This window comes from Macaca mulatta, chromosome 10 (assembly GCF_049350105.2).
Source record: "Macaca mulatta isolate MMU2019108-1 chromosome 10, T2T-MMU8v2.0, whole genome shotgun sequence".
In the NCBI taxonomy this organism is placed as follows: domain Eukaryota; kingdom Metazoa; phylum Chordata; class Mammalia; order Primates; family Cercopithecidae; genus Macaca; species Macaca mulatta.
Window position 1 is genome coordinate 75,197,089 of NC_133415.1, and position 18,083 is coordinate 75,215,171.

General features: G+C 40.8%; 1 protein-coding gene across 3 annotated transcripts in view; it reads right to left on the reverse strand.

The window, feature by feature from the left end:
• PLCB1 (phospholipase C beta 1) overlaps nt 1-18,083 on the reverse strand; it is a 752,445-nt gene that overhangs the window by 95,567 nt on the left and 638,795 nt on the right. For all 3 annotated transcript variants that reach the window (XM_015149373.3, NM_001257867.1, XM_028827440.2), the window contains 5 exon segments: nt 16,207-16,387; nt 2,432-2,508; nt 2,235-2,324; nt 1,395-1,452; nt 703-789 (listed from right to left, as the gene is read on the reverse strand). In XM_015149373.3, the coding sequence (XP_015004859.1) occupies nt 703-789; nt 1,395-1,452; nt 2,235-2,324; nt 2,432-2,508; nt 16,207-16,387 (493 nt within the window).

Sequence of the window (18,083 nt, forward strand, 5' to 3'; positions counted from 1 at the left end):
GCAGGAAAATTGAAAAACACAATTTCCATAAACAGAAAACTATTCGGTGACGAATCAAAATGGAAGGAATGTTCTAAAACTGAGATTCCATTTGCTAACCTCAAAGTATTTGATCTACAGATATTCAATTCATTCAAAGTTAATATTCATAAGACAATTAATTGTAACCAAACAATGAACATAAGATAATTTTAAAGTAGAGCCCCAATCAACTGTTACTATGGGAAACAAAAGATTTGCTTTTCTCTGATTTACGAGACTATTTTGCTGTAGAAAAACCGAAGTGATTTTGGTGCAGGGCGTCCTCTGCTGGACAGAGGGTGCCATTACAACATTACATCAGCTATTTAGAACTCAAGTTTACTTAGTAGTAACCAAACTGAAGGTTTGGATAGTTTCTGATTCTCCAGGAGAAAGGGACTATAAAAATACCTTTATCTGAGCCATACCCCTGATTAGTTAAAGCCAAATCTCTGGGGCTGGGTTCTGTACATTTGCAGTTTTTAAAAGCTCACCAGCTGATGATAAATGCTTACCCGATATTGCTGTATTTTTACCTTCATTGAGAAAGATACATGAGTTTCATATGCAAGAACTGATCTGATACTGTGTACAAGGTACTTACGTAAACCAGGAAGGTTTTATTCTTACTAAATGGAAATCAAATAAAATAATTGTGCATTTTAATTCAGTTCCGTTTACCTTGGGCTTTTCATCCAGGATCTGCTGACGTATTTCCTTGTGTTTCTCTACGAGTTTTTCTTGCCGTTTACTTTGCGCCTCTTCTAGCTATAAGAAAAGTTACAAGAAACATTATTTTCATCTAAACGTTTAAAAGTGTCCATTTTCAGAAAATACTGAAAGCTTTTCAGATCTATGGCTTGCATTTGATTATTTGATCTCCTGATCAAGAACTACACTTACAAGTATAGTAGACTGTAGTAAGTGTTGAAGCTGGGTGATAGGAACATAAGGTGGGAGGTGGTGATCAATGGACTGTACTGTTCTTACCTTTTTATAAATATGTAAACATTTCTATGACATTAATTGGGGAAAAAAAAAAAAGGACAGCCCTTCAAGGTTGCCATCATCTCTATCATTGATGACAATTACAGGTTCTTTTGGGAAAACTCTCATTTACAGTATGTTTCTGGGCTCTTGACTTTGGAAATGACTCGACTGTCTATTTTTAGATGAATCCTTTTACATAGCTGTTTGCAATTCAACTTGCAGAAATGTTGATTAAGGAGTGCCCACCCTGTGAAACAGCTCTGCTAGGTGCTAGTGATAAAAAGATATGACAAGGCATGACATTTCCTTCCAGAAGCTCACAGTGAGCTCACCAAATGTTCACACATGGTTTGCAAAGGAGAGAGTGTGATGAGCCCACATACCCTCTTGATGTACTGCACCACTTCCTGGATATATGACCGGATCATCTCTGTCTTCTCCCTTAAAGCAAATGATGAATACACATCATTATACCAACTCACCGAAAATTGACAAACAGGAATCTCAGACTTCTAAATGACAGGTTACAGAACTCTCAACATTATTTTCTTTTTTCTGATTTATTTATTTGAGACAAGGTTTCGCTCTGTTGCCCAGGGTAGAGTGCAGTGGCACCACCATGGCTCACTGAAGCCTTGACCTACAGGGCTGAAGCCATCCTCCGGCCTCAGCCTTCTGAGTAGCTGGGAATACAGGTGTGCACCACCACACACAGCTAATTTTAAATTTTTTTTTGTAGAGACAGTCTCTCCATGTTGCCCAGGCCCCTCTTGAACTCCTGGCCTCAAGCAATCCTCCCACCTAGGCCTTTCAAAGTGCTGAGATGACAAATGTGAGCCACAGCAACATTCTTATTACTGCTACAAGAAAGGTATAATTTGCCAGCCTCCGGACAAGTCAGGTTCCTCCCAAGGCACAGGCTCTGTTTTCACTAAATGCCAGGAAGGTTATGGGTAGGAAGTGAGGATTTAGCCTTTCCCAGAGGGAAGCTCTTTGTTTACTCTTTATCTAAAAGGTCCTGGGTGTGCCTCACTCCTTTATGGAACTACTCTTTGTTTGAGCCTTCCCTGTTAAAAACCTTACCAAAAGAACCTTCTGTAAGGCTGACTAGAGGAGAAATTTCATGGAGGAGTCTTTGACTGGTTAAGAACCTGTGACTCCGATGTACAGAATAAAATAATTCCCAGGTGAACTGTTGGGGAGAGGGGACACTTTTGACTTACTCTTCCATCTGACTTTTGTCTTTAGATTTAGCTTCTGTTATCTTCTCCTGCCTCTTTTTATCCATTTTCTTCTTTAATTCTTTCTTTTCTCTGAAGTCACAATGGAAGTAAAAGGGAAAAAAGAGGTCAATCAGATGGGAATTTGTGTTGAATAAATGTAGATGCACATGTCAATTGTAATGGGAATGAAGGCTTACTTCTCACAGATTTCTTTGAGCTTCTTTAACTGATTGTTCTGACACTCTTCTGCGACATCCGTCAACTTTTGAATAAGCTGGAAAAAGAAAATGTCAGTTTGCTATTTCAAATGATCGCAAACAGAGCTTCCTTCCCACCTCCCTCAAACAACAGAATCTATAGTTAGAAAATCTGTGATGGATGTTTCACAATAGTTAAAGTTGCCAGACATCTAACATTGGCAATGAGGACAATTTAGAACCATCATATTATCTAGGCTTATGGGTTTTAATATAAAATTCTTCTTATTATCTATTTTTAATTAAACAGAATTCATTAGATTGTTGTGGCAGTTACAGAGCCCCGCTCAGTGCGAAGACAACCTACAGTGTGGGACCTGGGTCCAATCTCTACCCTATGACTTACTAAAAGTGAAATTTGGGGCAAGACCCTACATTTTCAGAACCTACATTTTCTCAGTTATAAATGGGATTATCCCTGCCTTTATGTTTTGGAGGTACTGTGAAGCTCAAAATAAAAATAAGTATGACACAAATGTAAGTTATAATCAACAGCGAGTTATAATTCTTGGCTCACAACTATCATTCATTGTTGAATTGCTTTGAGGATGACATGAGTTTTCCATCTTAGAAGCTGACATTTATGTTCTTGTGTGGGCAATTTCCAGTAGATATAAAGAACATCAGAAATTCTCTTTGTGCTATCATTGAACTGTCACTACCTCACCGTGAACACAAGTATTTATTGTAGTACATCTATTATCAAATCAAGCCCCAAGAGGGCATCAATTGTGTTTTTGTATCCTTGTTACTCTGCACAATTCACAATTCCTAATATTCACTTGATGCCCAATAGGTGTTTGTCAATTACGTAAAGGTAATTCTGCCTGCCAATCTTTTCCTTTTTTCCATGTGAGGAATCTGGAGAATCTTCTGCAAGGTTTTCAGGTGGCTCTAGCAACTGGACTCAACTCTTCTTACTGGAGCACCAAATAGATGGTGTGGACATCCTCTGAAAGGCCCCACTGCTTTTCCCATAGATGGAGATTCTCTTTCCCAAAAACATATAGGGCAAGCCAAGTTGACTAGTCTTGTATAAGTGGTAGCTGTAATAGTGACAAGACAAATCATAATACCACACATTTTTGAGACAGCCAAGTATAAGGTCCCTGGAAAAACTCCAATGGGCCTGCTCGCTGGGAGGAATGCACTCTGGGGTGCAGCCACAGAAGTCCACTCCAATTGCAGCCTGGCCACTCCTCTTCCTGGGTGGAAGTTGGAATTCAATCTGCAAGGTGGGAAGCACACTAGCAGGGACTCCGGCCTTGCGGAGAGAACCTGTTTCCCTCTTTTCCTTTGAACACAATCAAACCCTGTCCTCCTTACTCTTCAAATTGTCTTTAAGCCTAACTTTTTGTGGCCATGTGACAAGGACCCCGTCTTTAGCTGACCTAAGGAGAGGGCCCTACAGCGCTTTCATTGATCATTTCTATATGTCAGGCACAGTTTTAAAAGATTCACATGTGGCTGAGCGCGGTGGCTCACACTTTAATCCCAGCACTTTGGGAGGCCGTGGCAGGCAGATCACTTGAGGTCAGGAGTTCAAGATTAGCCTGACCACCATGGTAAAACCCTGTCTTCACAAAAACTACAAAAAAATTAGCCAGGCATGGTGGCAGGCACCTGTAATCGCAGCTACTTGGGAGGCTGAGGCTGGAGAATCACTTGAACCCGGGAGGTAGAGTTTGCAGTGAGCCGAGATTGCACCATTGCACTCCAGCAACTCTGGGCACACTCTGGGCAACAAAAGCAAAACTCTGTCTCAAAAAAAAAAAAAAAAAAAAAAAAGATTCACATGTATTTACTTAATCCTGAGAGTTGTCCTGTGTGGTTGGTGTTATTATTTTTGTTTTACATATGAACATGCTGACACACCTGGCTCAAGTTCTGGGCTCAGGACCCCAGAGCTGGTAAGTGGCTGAGCTGCTTAAAAACCCAGACAAATAAGGTTCCATGGCTTACAAGAGAATTATAATACGGAATTCACATTCATTTAAAATTATCATGAAATTTGATGCATTCATCTGTGAAGTGGATTAAATCTGAACAAATATTAACTAGGACTTGGGGCGGTAGAAAGCCTATTTGATCCTTCAAAAGGGATTGCCTAATTATGATTATCACAGTTAAAGAAATCATGAGGCATTACTTTGTAGTCATGCCATTTATCGAGCTGTAAAATTCCAGCATGCAAAGACTCTGGCCATTTCCTTGGGGTCTCCTGCAATGCCTCTATTTAGCTGAAGTGTCCTCTCACTAGCACCTTCCCTTCCCTAGAGGGCCTTTCTCCTCTTCCAATCACTTGAAGGAGTTACAGAGAGTTACCCAGGGATCACCTTCCTTGGCTGCAACATCAGAATCACTTGGGGGAACTTCTTAAAAATACAGATTCCAGGACCTATGGACTCCAAATGTCTAGGGACAGGGCCTGGGAATCAATATTCTCAAAATCTCCCGAGGTGATTTGGATGCTTTGTGCCAGACTTGAAGAGGGAGGTGTCTTGGTGGACCCTCCCTCATTCGACAAGCTGCTGCTAAGTCTCCCAGCAACTCTTTTGAATTATATTTCTGTTTCCAGGGTCTCATCGCTATCATTCACCTGACTGCAGAATATTTTCTTGATTATGCCAGCATCTGCTCACAGGTACTGTTTTCCTTCCACCTACTGCCCTCATCCTTACCAGCATCAGCATCCGGTCAATGATGAGACTAAGCTTGAGAACTCACAGACCTTCTACCCACTCAGTTCTGACTTTATGTTGGTTTGGTGTCAGGCTCCACACCATTGTCAGTGCTACACTCCCTCCAGGCTCCCCAGAAGTTCCCTCTCTGTTGCGTCCTCTTGCCTCCCTCTTGGCTCCCATCACACCCCCTGCATTTGCCCTTTACCGCTTCCAGAACTGGTTCCCACCTCCTGTGGTCCCAGAACACACACTTATCTAAAATATTCAATTTAGCCACAATGCAATGAATATTTATTAAGTACCTACTAAATAGCAGGCACTGTTTTAGACACTCTGAGCTGATGACCTGGCTTTCTAGATCTTGCTACTCAAAGGGTGGTCCACTTACCAGTGGCAAGAGCATCACCAGGGAGCACATTAGAAATGTAAGTTCTCAGGCCCTACTCCAGATCAACTAAGTCAGAATCTACATGTTCGACAAAATTCCTAGGAGACTTGAGTGCACATTAGAGTTTGAGAAGCATTGTCTAGGTGGTTGTGGAAGATGGAGACTATCGGGAAGAAACTATTTCAATTTCTCTCCGCCCCTTCCCTTTCTAAGCCAGCCTTAGGTGATTCTCCCCTTTGATTGCCCAGATAACTCTGGGTGTTGGCCCCCTAATTGGCTTTTCCTGTAGGGCGTCATTTACTGACATGCCTTTTATATGTAAATACCTTATTATTGTTCCCACAAAGGGATGTCACCATTTCAACCTTCCATTCTTAATACATGTTTAGAATCCCAGGCTCTATACAAAATAGGCACTGAAAAACACGGTTGTGAATGAAATCTTTGAAGTTTCAAAACTACACTGGACCCAACCTCAGCGATAGTTATGAAAGCTCACATTCAAGCCACAGGCTGCCTTATTGGAAATACTTTTTAAATTATATAGGTTTGGTGTTTAACAAGCTAAATTTCATTCCTTTAGGAAAAAGCATCTTAATGTGAAATCCAGGTGTATTTTTTAAAATGAGGCTTTTGCATGCAATTAAATGAAAATGGTGCTTCCTTAGAATCCCAAAGAGTGTATGTTTTAAAAGGATATCTCTGTGTGTAATATGTAAAATATGGAAAGGTCCTACTGTGCTGAGTTTGCCTTCATCTCCCCCATAGTGCTTTACTACACAGCCCCACCTCTGCTCATCTCAGCCTTTTCTTTTTTTTTTTTTTTTGAGACAGAGTATCGCTCTGTTGCCCAGGCTGCAGTACAGTGGTACAATCTTGGCTCACTGCAACCTCCACTTCCTGGGTTCAAGCGATTGTCGTGCCTTAGCCTTCTGAAAAGCTCGGATTACAGGCGTGTGCCACCATACCCAGCTAATTTTTGTAATTTTAGTAGAGATGGGGTTTCACCATATTGCCCAGGCTGGTCTCGAACTCCTGACCTCACGTGATCTGCCCTTCTCAGTCTCCCAAAGTGCTGGGATTACAGGTGTGAGCCACCAAGCCCGACCTCAGCTATTTTTTAGAAGACCCTCACTCTTACTGAAATTCTGCCCATACAGCATTTACTATTTTTATTTAAATTTTTTCTACTGAAGCTCCAGGACATAGAATAATTAATATTATGATTTTGTTAATATTAAATAGCATGCCACTACTGTCCAGCTCACATTAAATTGGCAATGGGATTTTATACGTGCATCAATAATTTATCTCTCTTTTATGATGCAAAAAGAGGATTTGGGGTACATCTGTAGTTTTCTCTACCCAATACTAACTACTTCTCCAGGAAGAACGTCCTCTGCTTTCTGAGAATGGCCTCTCCCACATGCTTCCCTTGGGAGCTGCTGTATTTTTTAACCCCCATCTCTTGGCCAAGGTAATTGGGCCAGGGTAGACATCAATCCAAGTTGGGTCAGTTATACTCTGACTTCTGATTGCAGGCTTGGTCATCATAGGACCCAAACAAGGTTTTCCCCAAGATTTTTCCTACACATCAATGGAGAAATAAAACACTGAAGGGATCAGTGCCTGTATTTTCTATCAAGGGGAAGCCTATATGCCACTTTGGAAAAAAAAACACTAATATGCAGAGGAAAGCAGGGGCAGAGTTTGGACAGTCCCATTTCTTATGTGATATACCCTGTGTACTTTTCTAGTATATACCCTTCTGGCCTAAGTTAGTCCAGCAAGGAATTCTGTGGCTTGCAATCACAAGAATAAGGACAAAATAAAAACAAACAAAAACAGAAATAAAACAACTCTGCTTAATCTCTAAACAAGATAAACTTCTGTGTTTTGGGCGCAGAGTTCTTACTGCATAAGATGTGAAAATAGTACCCAAAAGAGTGATTTTTCATATAATAATTGAAGTGCTTTTTGACTAACCTAAAAGCAAGGTATACCAACTTTTGGTGTATTTATCAGCAGGCTGGCTCTGCTCAAGGAGCCATTCAATCATTTATTAGTCACAAAACTCTGAAAGTAAACTGACTATTAAAGGTAGAGAAGAAACGAAAATTCGCTTGGACTTTCTAGGAAATAAATTAAGAGGGTATGTGGTAAACTGAATGGTAGTAAACAACATTTAATTTTCACTTTTGGTATGATTTTTTTTTTTTTTTCTGTCCCAAAGGAACAGACACATCTCAATTACTTTGCTGGTTTGCTTGCCATTCATGATAACTCTCCCAGCTCAATGTTCCAAGCCTTTTAAGGAGTTAAAAGAAAGGCCCTGGGGAATAAAACTTCACGCTTGTTCTCAACTCTGCTAAATTTCACTTGCTTTAGTCATTGGAGGGCAAGAAAATGGTTTCCATGGAGGAGAATAATTCCTTGACTCTAACTCAAAAGGGATAAAAAATATGTGGACAGAAATTGGTATGTTTGGAGTCTCTTCTAGGAAGGATACTCTTGGAACATAGGCAAAAAGCCAAGTCTAGAATATTCATACTTCGGGCTCAACACATCTTCCTTTCCTTTCCACTAACGTCTAAAGAAGATGCCTCTTTCTTTTCTGTTAGTCAAAGCATTTACTCTGGATTTTCACTATACGTTGTTTTTCTTCTTCTATGTTTTTCTTAATTTACAAAACATCTGAACTAAGTAATGATCTACACAGCAAGCACATCACTGACAATTTGAAAACAAGGTAGAGGCAGGAGGATCACTCGAAGCCAGGAGTTTGGGACCAACCTGGGCAACATTGTGAGACCTGTCTCTTAAAAAATACAGAAAATTAACTGGGCATGGTGGTGCATGCCTGTAGTCCCAGCTACTTGTGAGGCTGAGGTAGGAGGACCACTAAAGCCCAGGAGATAGAGGCTGCAGTGCACTGTGTTTGTACCACTGCCCTCCAGCCTGGGCAGCAAAGCTAGACTTTGTGTCTAAAAAAACAAAACAAAAGCAAAAACAAGGAAGATGATTATACGGGAGTGTGACCTGACCATTCATTCAAAGAGTATTTACCTACTATGTGCCAGTACTATGCTAGTATTGATGGTCCAACCTTTCTCTGTGAGCAGACAGAGAGGGCCTTGTCCACCCAGAGCTATAATCTCTACTAGCTCCCTTCTCTTTTCAGAAGGAGAAAGTCTTGGACAAAAAGGGCAAGTACCTTGATCATTCTATGAGATATTCTTTCACATCTATAAAATTATTATTTGTAAAATTTCCACAGCTAAATAGAACTTATATTAAAATAGCTGCTTATTTGAGTTTCAATGTTATAATAATCTTTGAAACGTTTTTTCCTTGCTGAGCAAAGAAAAATGAATGTGAAAGTCTGACCAAGGCTTCTATTCAATGTGGAGTTGCCACCTGATATGGTTTGGTTCTGTGTCCCCACCCAAATCTCATCTTGTAGCTCCCATAATTCCTATGTGTTGTGGAAGGGATCCGGTGGGAGATGATTGAATTATGGGGGTTGGTCTTTCCTGTGCTGTTCTTGTGATAGCGAATAGGTCTCACAAGATCTGATAGTATTATAATGGGGAGTTTCCCTGCACAAGCTCTCTTTGCCTGCCGCCATCCATGTAAGATGTGACTTGCTCCTCCTTGCTTTCCTCCATGATTGTGAGGCCTCCCCAGCCATGTGAAATTATGAGTTCAATTAAACCTCATAGTTTGGGTATAAATTGCCCAGTCTTGGGTATGTCTTTATAAGCAGTATGAAATGGACTAATATACCACCTTGAGTAGGGAACTAGATAAATAAATTAAGCTACATTCATACAATAAAGTAATACAAAGCCATGAAAAAGCTTTAAAAAGCGTGACATGAAAAATCATCATGACATAATGCTAAGTAAAAGAAGCAAATTGAAAACTATATGAATTTGGATCGTGTGTGTGTGTGTGTGTGTGTGTGAGAGAGAGAGAGAGAGAGAGAGAGAGAGAGAGAGAGAGGGAGAGAGAGAATCCCATTAGGGTACTAATCAGGAAAATTGACAAAAATGTTGACAGTTATTTTATTTCACATTTCACTACTAAAATCTTTTGCTTATTTGTCATTTCTTATTTAGTAGGAAACGCAACATTTCTTGGGAAAGCTAAATTATTTAAAAAAAAAAATGACCCTATGTAAAGTCTGAATATTGGAGGAAGACAGATAGCACTACCACAACTGTCCTAGGGATACTTCCTGACACTGCAAATACTGCTGGCACATATACTTCATCTAGGCAACCACAGAAAGGAGAACATTCAAGTGTGGCTCCCAGATAGCTGGGAGAGCACATGGTGCTGGTAGAAATCATTCAAAGAGAGACAATGAGTTCCCTCAAGCTGTGGCAGGATATTAAAAACTATAATACACATTTATATTTGAAGTGTATATAGACTTCCTAGTCAATTCAAGTATTGTACAGAAAAAGGCTTTCATTAAAAACAATATTTTAGGTACATTATCTTGTTGTTCCTCCTTACAGTTTCATGAGGTAAGAGATATTTTTATCTCCATTGAACAGGTGAGAAAATTGACATTCAGGTGGTCATGCAGTGACTTGGTGGAGGAGCAGTGGCCTGAAATGAGGACATATGACCCTAGACCCCTCACTCAACACCATTCGCATCCTGATGGGCCTGTCCATTCATAGCTGATCAATATCTGCCCAGAGCTTGCTGTCTGAAACACAACTTTTTAACCTTCTGGGGCTGAACTCAGTTTGATGGTACTAATGTTGGTTTGGGGTCCTGGAATGACTGCTGGTGGGACAGACATGAGGATGTGTAAGAAGAACATGAGCCATTAAGGTTGATGTAAAGAAAGAGGTGAATGGGTGTGATTAGAAAATACGGGAGATATGGGAAAGGGGAGAAAAGACAGGAGGCAAAGCAAAGCAAAGCAAGGCTCTGCAGAGGATAACGCATATGGTGACTGTGAAAGAAATGAGGAAATCTCTTTGTGAAGCCATTAAAAAGGAGAAAGAAGAAAGAAGACAAAATGGTGGGTCAAGCACATCTGTGGCTGAGAAGCAAAAACTCCTTAACTTTACCACAAAATCCCTGCTCACTGGGCTGTGGGTGTTTAGTAGAATGTGATGCTAGAGCTGAATACCCAGAGTGATTGGAGACCCTCCGGTGAATCCCTAAGAATTTCCACCCCTCACCATTAAAACCTAATCCTAATGGTATAGACAAAACACAAGTTTAACCAGTGACAGTTGATGAAAAACAGATAAATGAATTAGAACAGATTTCCCAACCCTGTAGTTCTTCTCTGGAGCAAGAGTCCTTACCTGGGGTTTACAGACCCCCAAGCTGTTCATTGAGAGATATCATGGAGCACAAGCACTTGAATGGGGTGGAGGAAATTCCATCTTTATTTTCACTCACTTCCAACTAAAGCAAAAACTACCTTCTACTGTGGATGTAGGGTGGGAACCACACGGGTGATTTCCACAGGAACTATGACTTTGTCACCAACAGATAATACAATCAACTTGATGACCAAGCTCTGAAGAGCTCACTGTATTTCCCATTTCAAATAAAAGAAATCGTAGGCTTATTCTAAAATGCATTTGGAGCAAAGATACACACTCCAAAACTGTGCTTCTTCAACTTGACCATATAACAAGTCCCTGGGAATCCTATTACAATGCAAATCATGACTTAGCAGGTCTGAAGTGGGGCCTGAGACTCTGCATGTCTAACACACTCACGGCCCACACTTCACACTTTGAGTAGCCAAACTATAGAGTTATTTCAATGGAGAGCTCTAGGGACACAGATCTTTTTTTTTTTTTTTTTTTTTTTTTTTGACAGAAGTAGAGTCTACAGAGCTAGTGTGCATTTTACATCTCCTATGATGATATGAATAATTATATCAAAAATATCCTCTAGGTGCTTATCAATTGATAGAGTTAGGCAAATAGTTACCACATCTGTGCTTTCATATCCATTTTTTTCCTGCTTTTATTATTTCATTTCTTAGAAGCGTTTCTTGTACACATCCCCTGAGTGTGTGTGGCAACTGTGTTTTATTCCTTTTCATCTCCAGTGTCTATCAGAATGCTGTGCAAATACTAAGTTTTCAATAAACATTTGACAGGGAGTTTATGGATGCCATGCTTTCTTTCTTAATTCTTGAACTGTGGATGTGGCATTTGAAATGCATAATCCTTAACCAAAGCACGTTGGTATTTAATCCCCAAAGCAATTTTGGGAGATGAAATACTGTCAGCTTAATTTTCCTCATCACCCAAATACTCCTTTTAACCTGGGGCTTACTTCTTTTTTAATTACACTTCGGTTTGTCTAATTTAGCCTGGGAGGCCTGTTCATTATTTAGAACCACCAGCAAAGATAGAACTAACACTTCTGGGTGCCTTTCAGTCAAAAGATTTCCTGACAGAACAATCTCTGGTTATTACAAATGGAGCCAGTAGGAAGCTTTGGCACACACGTCGCAGCTAAAGGTAGGTAGTAAAAATTGTAAATGCTCCCAAATGGCCATAAAATAAACACTGTGTGGTACTAATTCCAAGATATTCAGGCTTTAATTTTCCTAACAAGGCAGGTATAGGTGTGTGTAGCAGGCACTGGGACTTTACCTGAAACCCAAATCCACAATCACAGTGGTGCAGGGGTGAGCACTTTGAGTGGGTGGCTTACATTTGGCCTGAAAGAGCCAGGTTGGCTTGGGCATGTATTTACGTCTCTCTGAACAGTCTTCAAAACTTTTACAACGTGTACTCACATTCCTTCTTAGGGAGAAGGGAGTGGAAGGGCATATGGTGGAGTTGCCACCTCTAGTAGGATTTCTACCACCTCTCTAGCTCCTCAAGTGCAATTTTCCCACCTACAAGCTCAGCTGGTTTTCCCCAATTCCCAACCAACCTTCTCTTCCAGTAGAAAAGCTCCTGAGCTGCTTTCCACACCCTCATCAGTGGGATTCCATATGATGCCTCATGCTCAGGCATTGTTCCTGGGATGTTTAGGTTTTGCATGACTTTCTCGTGACTTTAGCACCCTATTTCTGCAGCTCAAATCTCCCCAAGAGGGTTTCTTGGGATGCTTTGGCTTCTGTTTTCATCTGTACTCTGAATTCCTCTTTCAGGAATCTCCCGTGGGTATCAGGCTTCCCTCTCACTCTGCCACCTCTCTTCTGAATTGTCATGTGTCTTTCCTTGGGGAATGGTCTTGCCCAGGGGTTGGGGCCCTGAGGAAACTCCAGATGATTATAGTTGGTGATATGGTTTGGCTGTGTCCCCACCGAAATCTCATCTTGAATTCCCATGTGTTGTGGGCAGGACTTTGTGGGAGGTAATTGAATCATGGGGGCAAGTCTTTCCCATGCTGTTCTCATGATGGTGAGTCTCATGAGATCTGATGGTTTTAAAAAGAAATTTCCCTGCATAAGCTCTCTTTATTTGCCTGCTCCTATCCATGTAAGACGTGACTTGTCTTCTGCCATGATTGTGAGGCTTCCCCAGCCACGTTGAAGTCTAAGTCCAATTAAATCTCCTTCTTTTGTAAATTGCCCAGTCTCAGGTATGTATTTATCAGAAGCATGAAAATGGACTAATATTGGGGTGTCCAGACTTCTTTATTTATTTATTATTATTGTTTTGAGATGGAGTCTTGCTCTGTCACCCAGGCTGGAGTGTAATGGCATGATCTCGGCTCACTGCAACCTCTGCCTCCTGGGTTCAAGCAATTCTCGTACCTCAGCCTTTGGAGTAGCTGGGATTACAGGCACCCACTACTATGCCCGGCAAATTTTCATATTTTTAGTAGAGACAGAGTTTCACTATGTTTTCCAGGCTGGTCTTGAACTCTTGAACTCAGGTGATCCACCTGCCTTGGCATCCCAAAGTGCTGGGATTACAGCTGTGAGCCACCGCACCCAGCTAGGATGTCCAGACTTCCAAGCAACATTCACCCTGTTAGTAAACTTGAGTCATCTGCTGGAGACCCCAGGACTTCTTAACCTCTTGGACTGCTGTTGGCCTGAACTTTGGGATGGCTCTTTCCTAGGAGGCCACTTCCCATAATGTACTGGGAAGCACAGCCCCAGAGTGGTTCTTGTGGAAGTTTCTTCAGATCACATCAGTCCTCTGCTCAAAAGCTTCCAACAGCTCCCACCTCACTCCTAGTGAAAACACAGAGGCCTAAAGACCCAAAAAGATCTGTCTCACACCCCAAAAGTCCCATCTCTCTGACCTGATGCCCTATAATCCTCTTCAGGCAGAGCCACCCTGCTGTTCCCCCAACACTCAGGCCCATTTCCAGCCCAGAGTTTTTGCACGTCAATCCTTCTGCCTGGAGGAATCCTCCTCCCTGTGTTGGCTGTTGTCAGTTCTTCACCTCTTAAGTCAGATGTTGCCTTCTGTGTAAACCTTTCCATGCCTACCCTATTTAAAATTGCCAAGCATACTCATCATCCTTCCCCAAACCGCCCCTCCCTATTCCCCCATTTCTGATATTGTTTTTCTCCTAAGCCCTTATTACTAACTAACATACTACATATTTTACCAACTTATTTTGTTTATGGTCTGACTCTTCCTTCTACAATATAAGCTCCATAAAGCTTAAGATTGTTATTTTTATTTACTACTGTTTAAAAATACTTAACAAGCAGGTGTTTAATAAGCATTTGTTCAAGGAATGAATGAATAGATGAATGCCTAATTTATTAGGATTTCTTTTTAAGGTGATGAAAATGCTCTAAAATTGATTCTGGTGGTGGTTGTATGTATCTATGAATATACAAAAGCCATTGAACTTTAAAACGAGTGAATTGTGTGATATGGGAAATAAAGCTGATTAAAGAGAGACAGGCATGGCATTCCAGGTATCATAATGAAGAAGTTTGCTGTGTGTTCTCTGTGTGAGCAGGATACCAGAGAAACTCCTTCATTTTGATGATATTGGCTTGAAACCTGTAGCAGAGGCATCTACACAATGGTTATAAACCAGGGGCTCTAGAACTTGAAGACCAAGGTTCAAATCCCAATGGCACCATCTTCTAGTTGTGGAACCTTGGAAATGTCACTAAAGTTTGCTACATACATTTTTTATCTGCAAAATGGGACTGACAATAGTACCAAACTCTAATGTTTATTGTGAGAATTAAATAGGACGTTTCCTGTAAATGACTCAGCACAGAAGACAGCCCCATGGTGAGTGTTTAATACACAGCCAGCCACTATTTTAATTTTTATTATGCTCTGGAGTACTGGGGATAAGTTGCTAGAGAAAGTCAGATGGCAGTGGTTGTAGCCAGGTCTCAAAGCCATTATTGCCTGTTAAAATTTAATTTGACTTTCTCAGGTCTGTCAAGGCAATCCCTCCTTATGCCCGATCCAACCCCTGCCCAGACATTCTTTCACTGCTTTGATCCTACTTCAGTAGTTCACAAATAAGGCAACCCCTTGAAATCATGTGGGGCTTGTTAAAAAGCAAATCCTGAGTCTCACATGTAGGTATTAGGCAGTAGTTCTTGAAGTCTGGTCCTGGGACCAGAAATATGAAAACACCAGCCCTAAAAGAGATCGGTTGAAAATTTAAGGTAGGCCCTAAACATCTCTTTTAACAAGCTCTCCAGGTGATTCTGATGCATGCTCAAGTTGAGAATAACTGGCCTAGTTAGAATTTCATTTTCAATAAGCAATTCATGCAATTTTGATCTACTCATTGCATACAGTCACTGGGGAACCAGTACTAGAACAACAGAATTACATTGAATCACCTATCATACAGTGATGCCTAAATCATCTATAGGCTTCCAACCTTACAAGCTGAAGCAACTCAGAATTCTCTTAGATGCACAGACCCTCAGCAAAGAAATGGACAATTTATACACATATCTCTTAAAACCCATTTCTTCTGGATACACTACCTTAATTTCTATCAAGCTTACTAATTTCTTTGGTTTTGGCATACGCTTGTTTTTGAGGATATTTTATTTAATCTATCTGTCACCAAATATTTATTGTGTCCCTACAAGGACACAAGGAATCAACAAAAATGGAGAGAATGTCTCAATTCATGAGAAAACATTTTGGAAGATAAAACTGATTATTAATGGTGAGGATGGCATTTCCTTTCACAGGGAGCCTTAGGAATTGGGTAGCTAACATTCTGTGTTGGCCATTTAGGTACTGCCTTTTCTAAATATAGAAGAGTGGACTGTATAATTTTTTTAAAATGCTGGCAAAGCCCAGTGCTACCAAAAAAAAGTAGGAAAATTTGTTTGCAACACGTTCTTAATTTCTTAAACAAAGGTAAGTGTTTTCTATTTCCTGTAAGATTTCAAAGATTCCCAAAAGCAATTACAAACTCAACATAAGTTAGTGAAAATAAAAATGATAAAATATAGCCTTATTGGCAGAAGACAGAGAAGCTTGGTAAAGATGCTAAGACAGTGGGCCTTATAAAAATAGTCGTGTGATGGACACCGTGTCAATTAAACAATCTCAAGTTGGTGCCAATGCCAGTCACACCCGCCCTTGTTTCCTTTTAGTTATCCAAAAGTATCCAAAGTTTTCTATAAGAAAGAGAGTTCCAGTTGCACAAACATAAATCATGTTTCCCAGGCTTACCAGTTTAATATGTTCTCGCTTCTGGTATTTTTCACTATAATACTGTTCTTGCCGAAGATTAAGCAGCTGCTGCTGTTGTTTGTCCTTCAAGTCTATCAATTTTTGGGTCATTTCAGCATCCAGGGCAGCGAGGTCTTGCTCAATCGTTGATGAACCATGATCAGGGCTGCTGGGTTCCGATCTGCAAAGACACAGAGCTTGACTCACAAAACAGGAAGCCCATAACAAGGTGGAGGGAAGGTTATTCACCAGAGTTCCTCCTAGAGAAAGTTCTCTGTTTGGAAATATGTATTTTCATAAGCCACTTGGGGTAGAGGGTGAGACCCCAAGGACAAGCTTAGCAACAGTGTCTCCAATCCCAGAGACTGAATGGAATTCACGGTGCTATAGAAAGAGGCAGGGGCAGAAAGAAAAGCAAAGAGGCTGGGGGCCCTGGGCATGGCAGTGGTGAGAATAATAATCTCCCTTTGGGAAAAACAGTATCTAATAAAAAATTTTCAGGTTTTAATCTTTTTTATTATTTTAAAATGTGACAAGTGTAACGGCATTCCCAGTTACCTTTCCCATATGAAAACTTCAGTGGACACTGCATTGAGTAGACTTTGTTAGAGAAGCTGAAGATGTGCCCTGTTTAGCATCAGGGGTGATGATTATAAATGGAGAGCACGTGTAGATGCCTTGTGTGGATAACCCCCCTGGCTGCCATCTGAGTTCTGTTTCTTAACAAATTTATTATTGTTGTTGTTGAGACCGAGTCTTGCTCTGCTGCCCAAGCTGGAGTGCAGTGGCATGATCTCAGCTCACTGCAACCTCCACCTCCCACGTTTGAGTGATTCTCCTGCCTCAGCCTCCTGAGTAGCTGGAACTATAGGTATGTGCCACCATGCCTGGCTAATTTTGTATTTTTAGTAGAGATGAGGTTTCACCATGTTGGCTAGCGTGATCTCAAACCCTTGACCTCAAGTGACCTGCCCATCTCAGCCTCCCAGAGTGCTGGGATTACAGACGTGAGCCACCGTGCCTGGCCTCTTAACAAGATTTTTTAATAGCAAAGACACACTATGAAAATAAGGCTCTTTGGAGGCTTCACCAACTTCACTGATATGTTTACCCAAATGGCAGTTTCCACACAAACTTACAAGGGGAAAGAGATGGGTTAGTTCATTCTAAAATATTTCGAATGCTTCCTCTGAGCAGCATGACTTTCTCTGCATTGTTCTTAGAGAATCATACAGATATTAAGAAGGTTAGGATGAATGTCAAAATAAAGTAATTATCATTAACTTATGGTGTGATTCCTTCCACTTTTGTACTCGGTAGTATTACCTGTAGGAAACAATGGAAAGAAAGAGTATTCGGAACAGGGTCCAAAGAGTAGGTATGCTCTTTTCATTTATATGGAACCCCTTCCAGAAAGACTAAACCACCACCTAAGACATCCAACACATCAGACTCTGCCTCCATATTTTTCACTTGTGGTCCGATGAGCCAGGTAAAGTTTCTTAGAATCAGCTGTTACTAATTCTGGTTGCTTTTTCTTTGAATTGGGCAAGTATCAGTGGCATCACATGGAGAAGGGAGTTGGCTGAAGCTGGTGTTAGAATCAGATTTTGTCAAATAAGGAATGCAGAATTCTCTCAAGTTTCCTTTTGCATTTTTATGTGCAATGCCAAATGAGGACGGACATTCTATAAGGCTCCTCACTGCAGTGTTGAGGGGACCTTTCCTCTTGGCATGACACAGGTAACATTGAATTATCTTTTTTCTTTTCTTTCTTGCTTTCTTTTTTTTTTTTTTTTTTTTTTAGCCAGGCTAGAGTGCAATGGCATGATCTCAGTTCACTGCAACGTTCACCTTCCTGGTTCAAGTGATTCTTC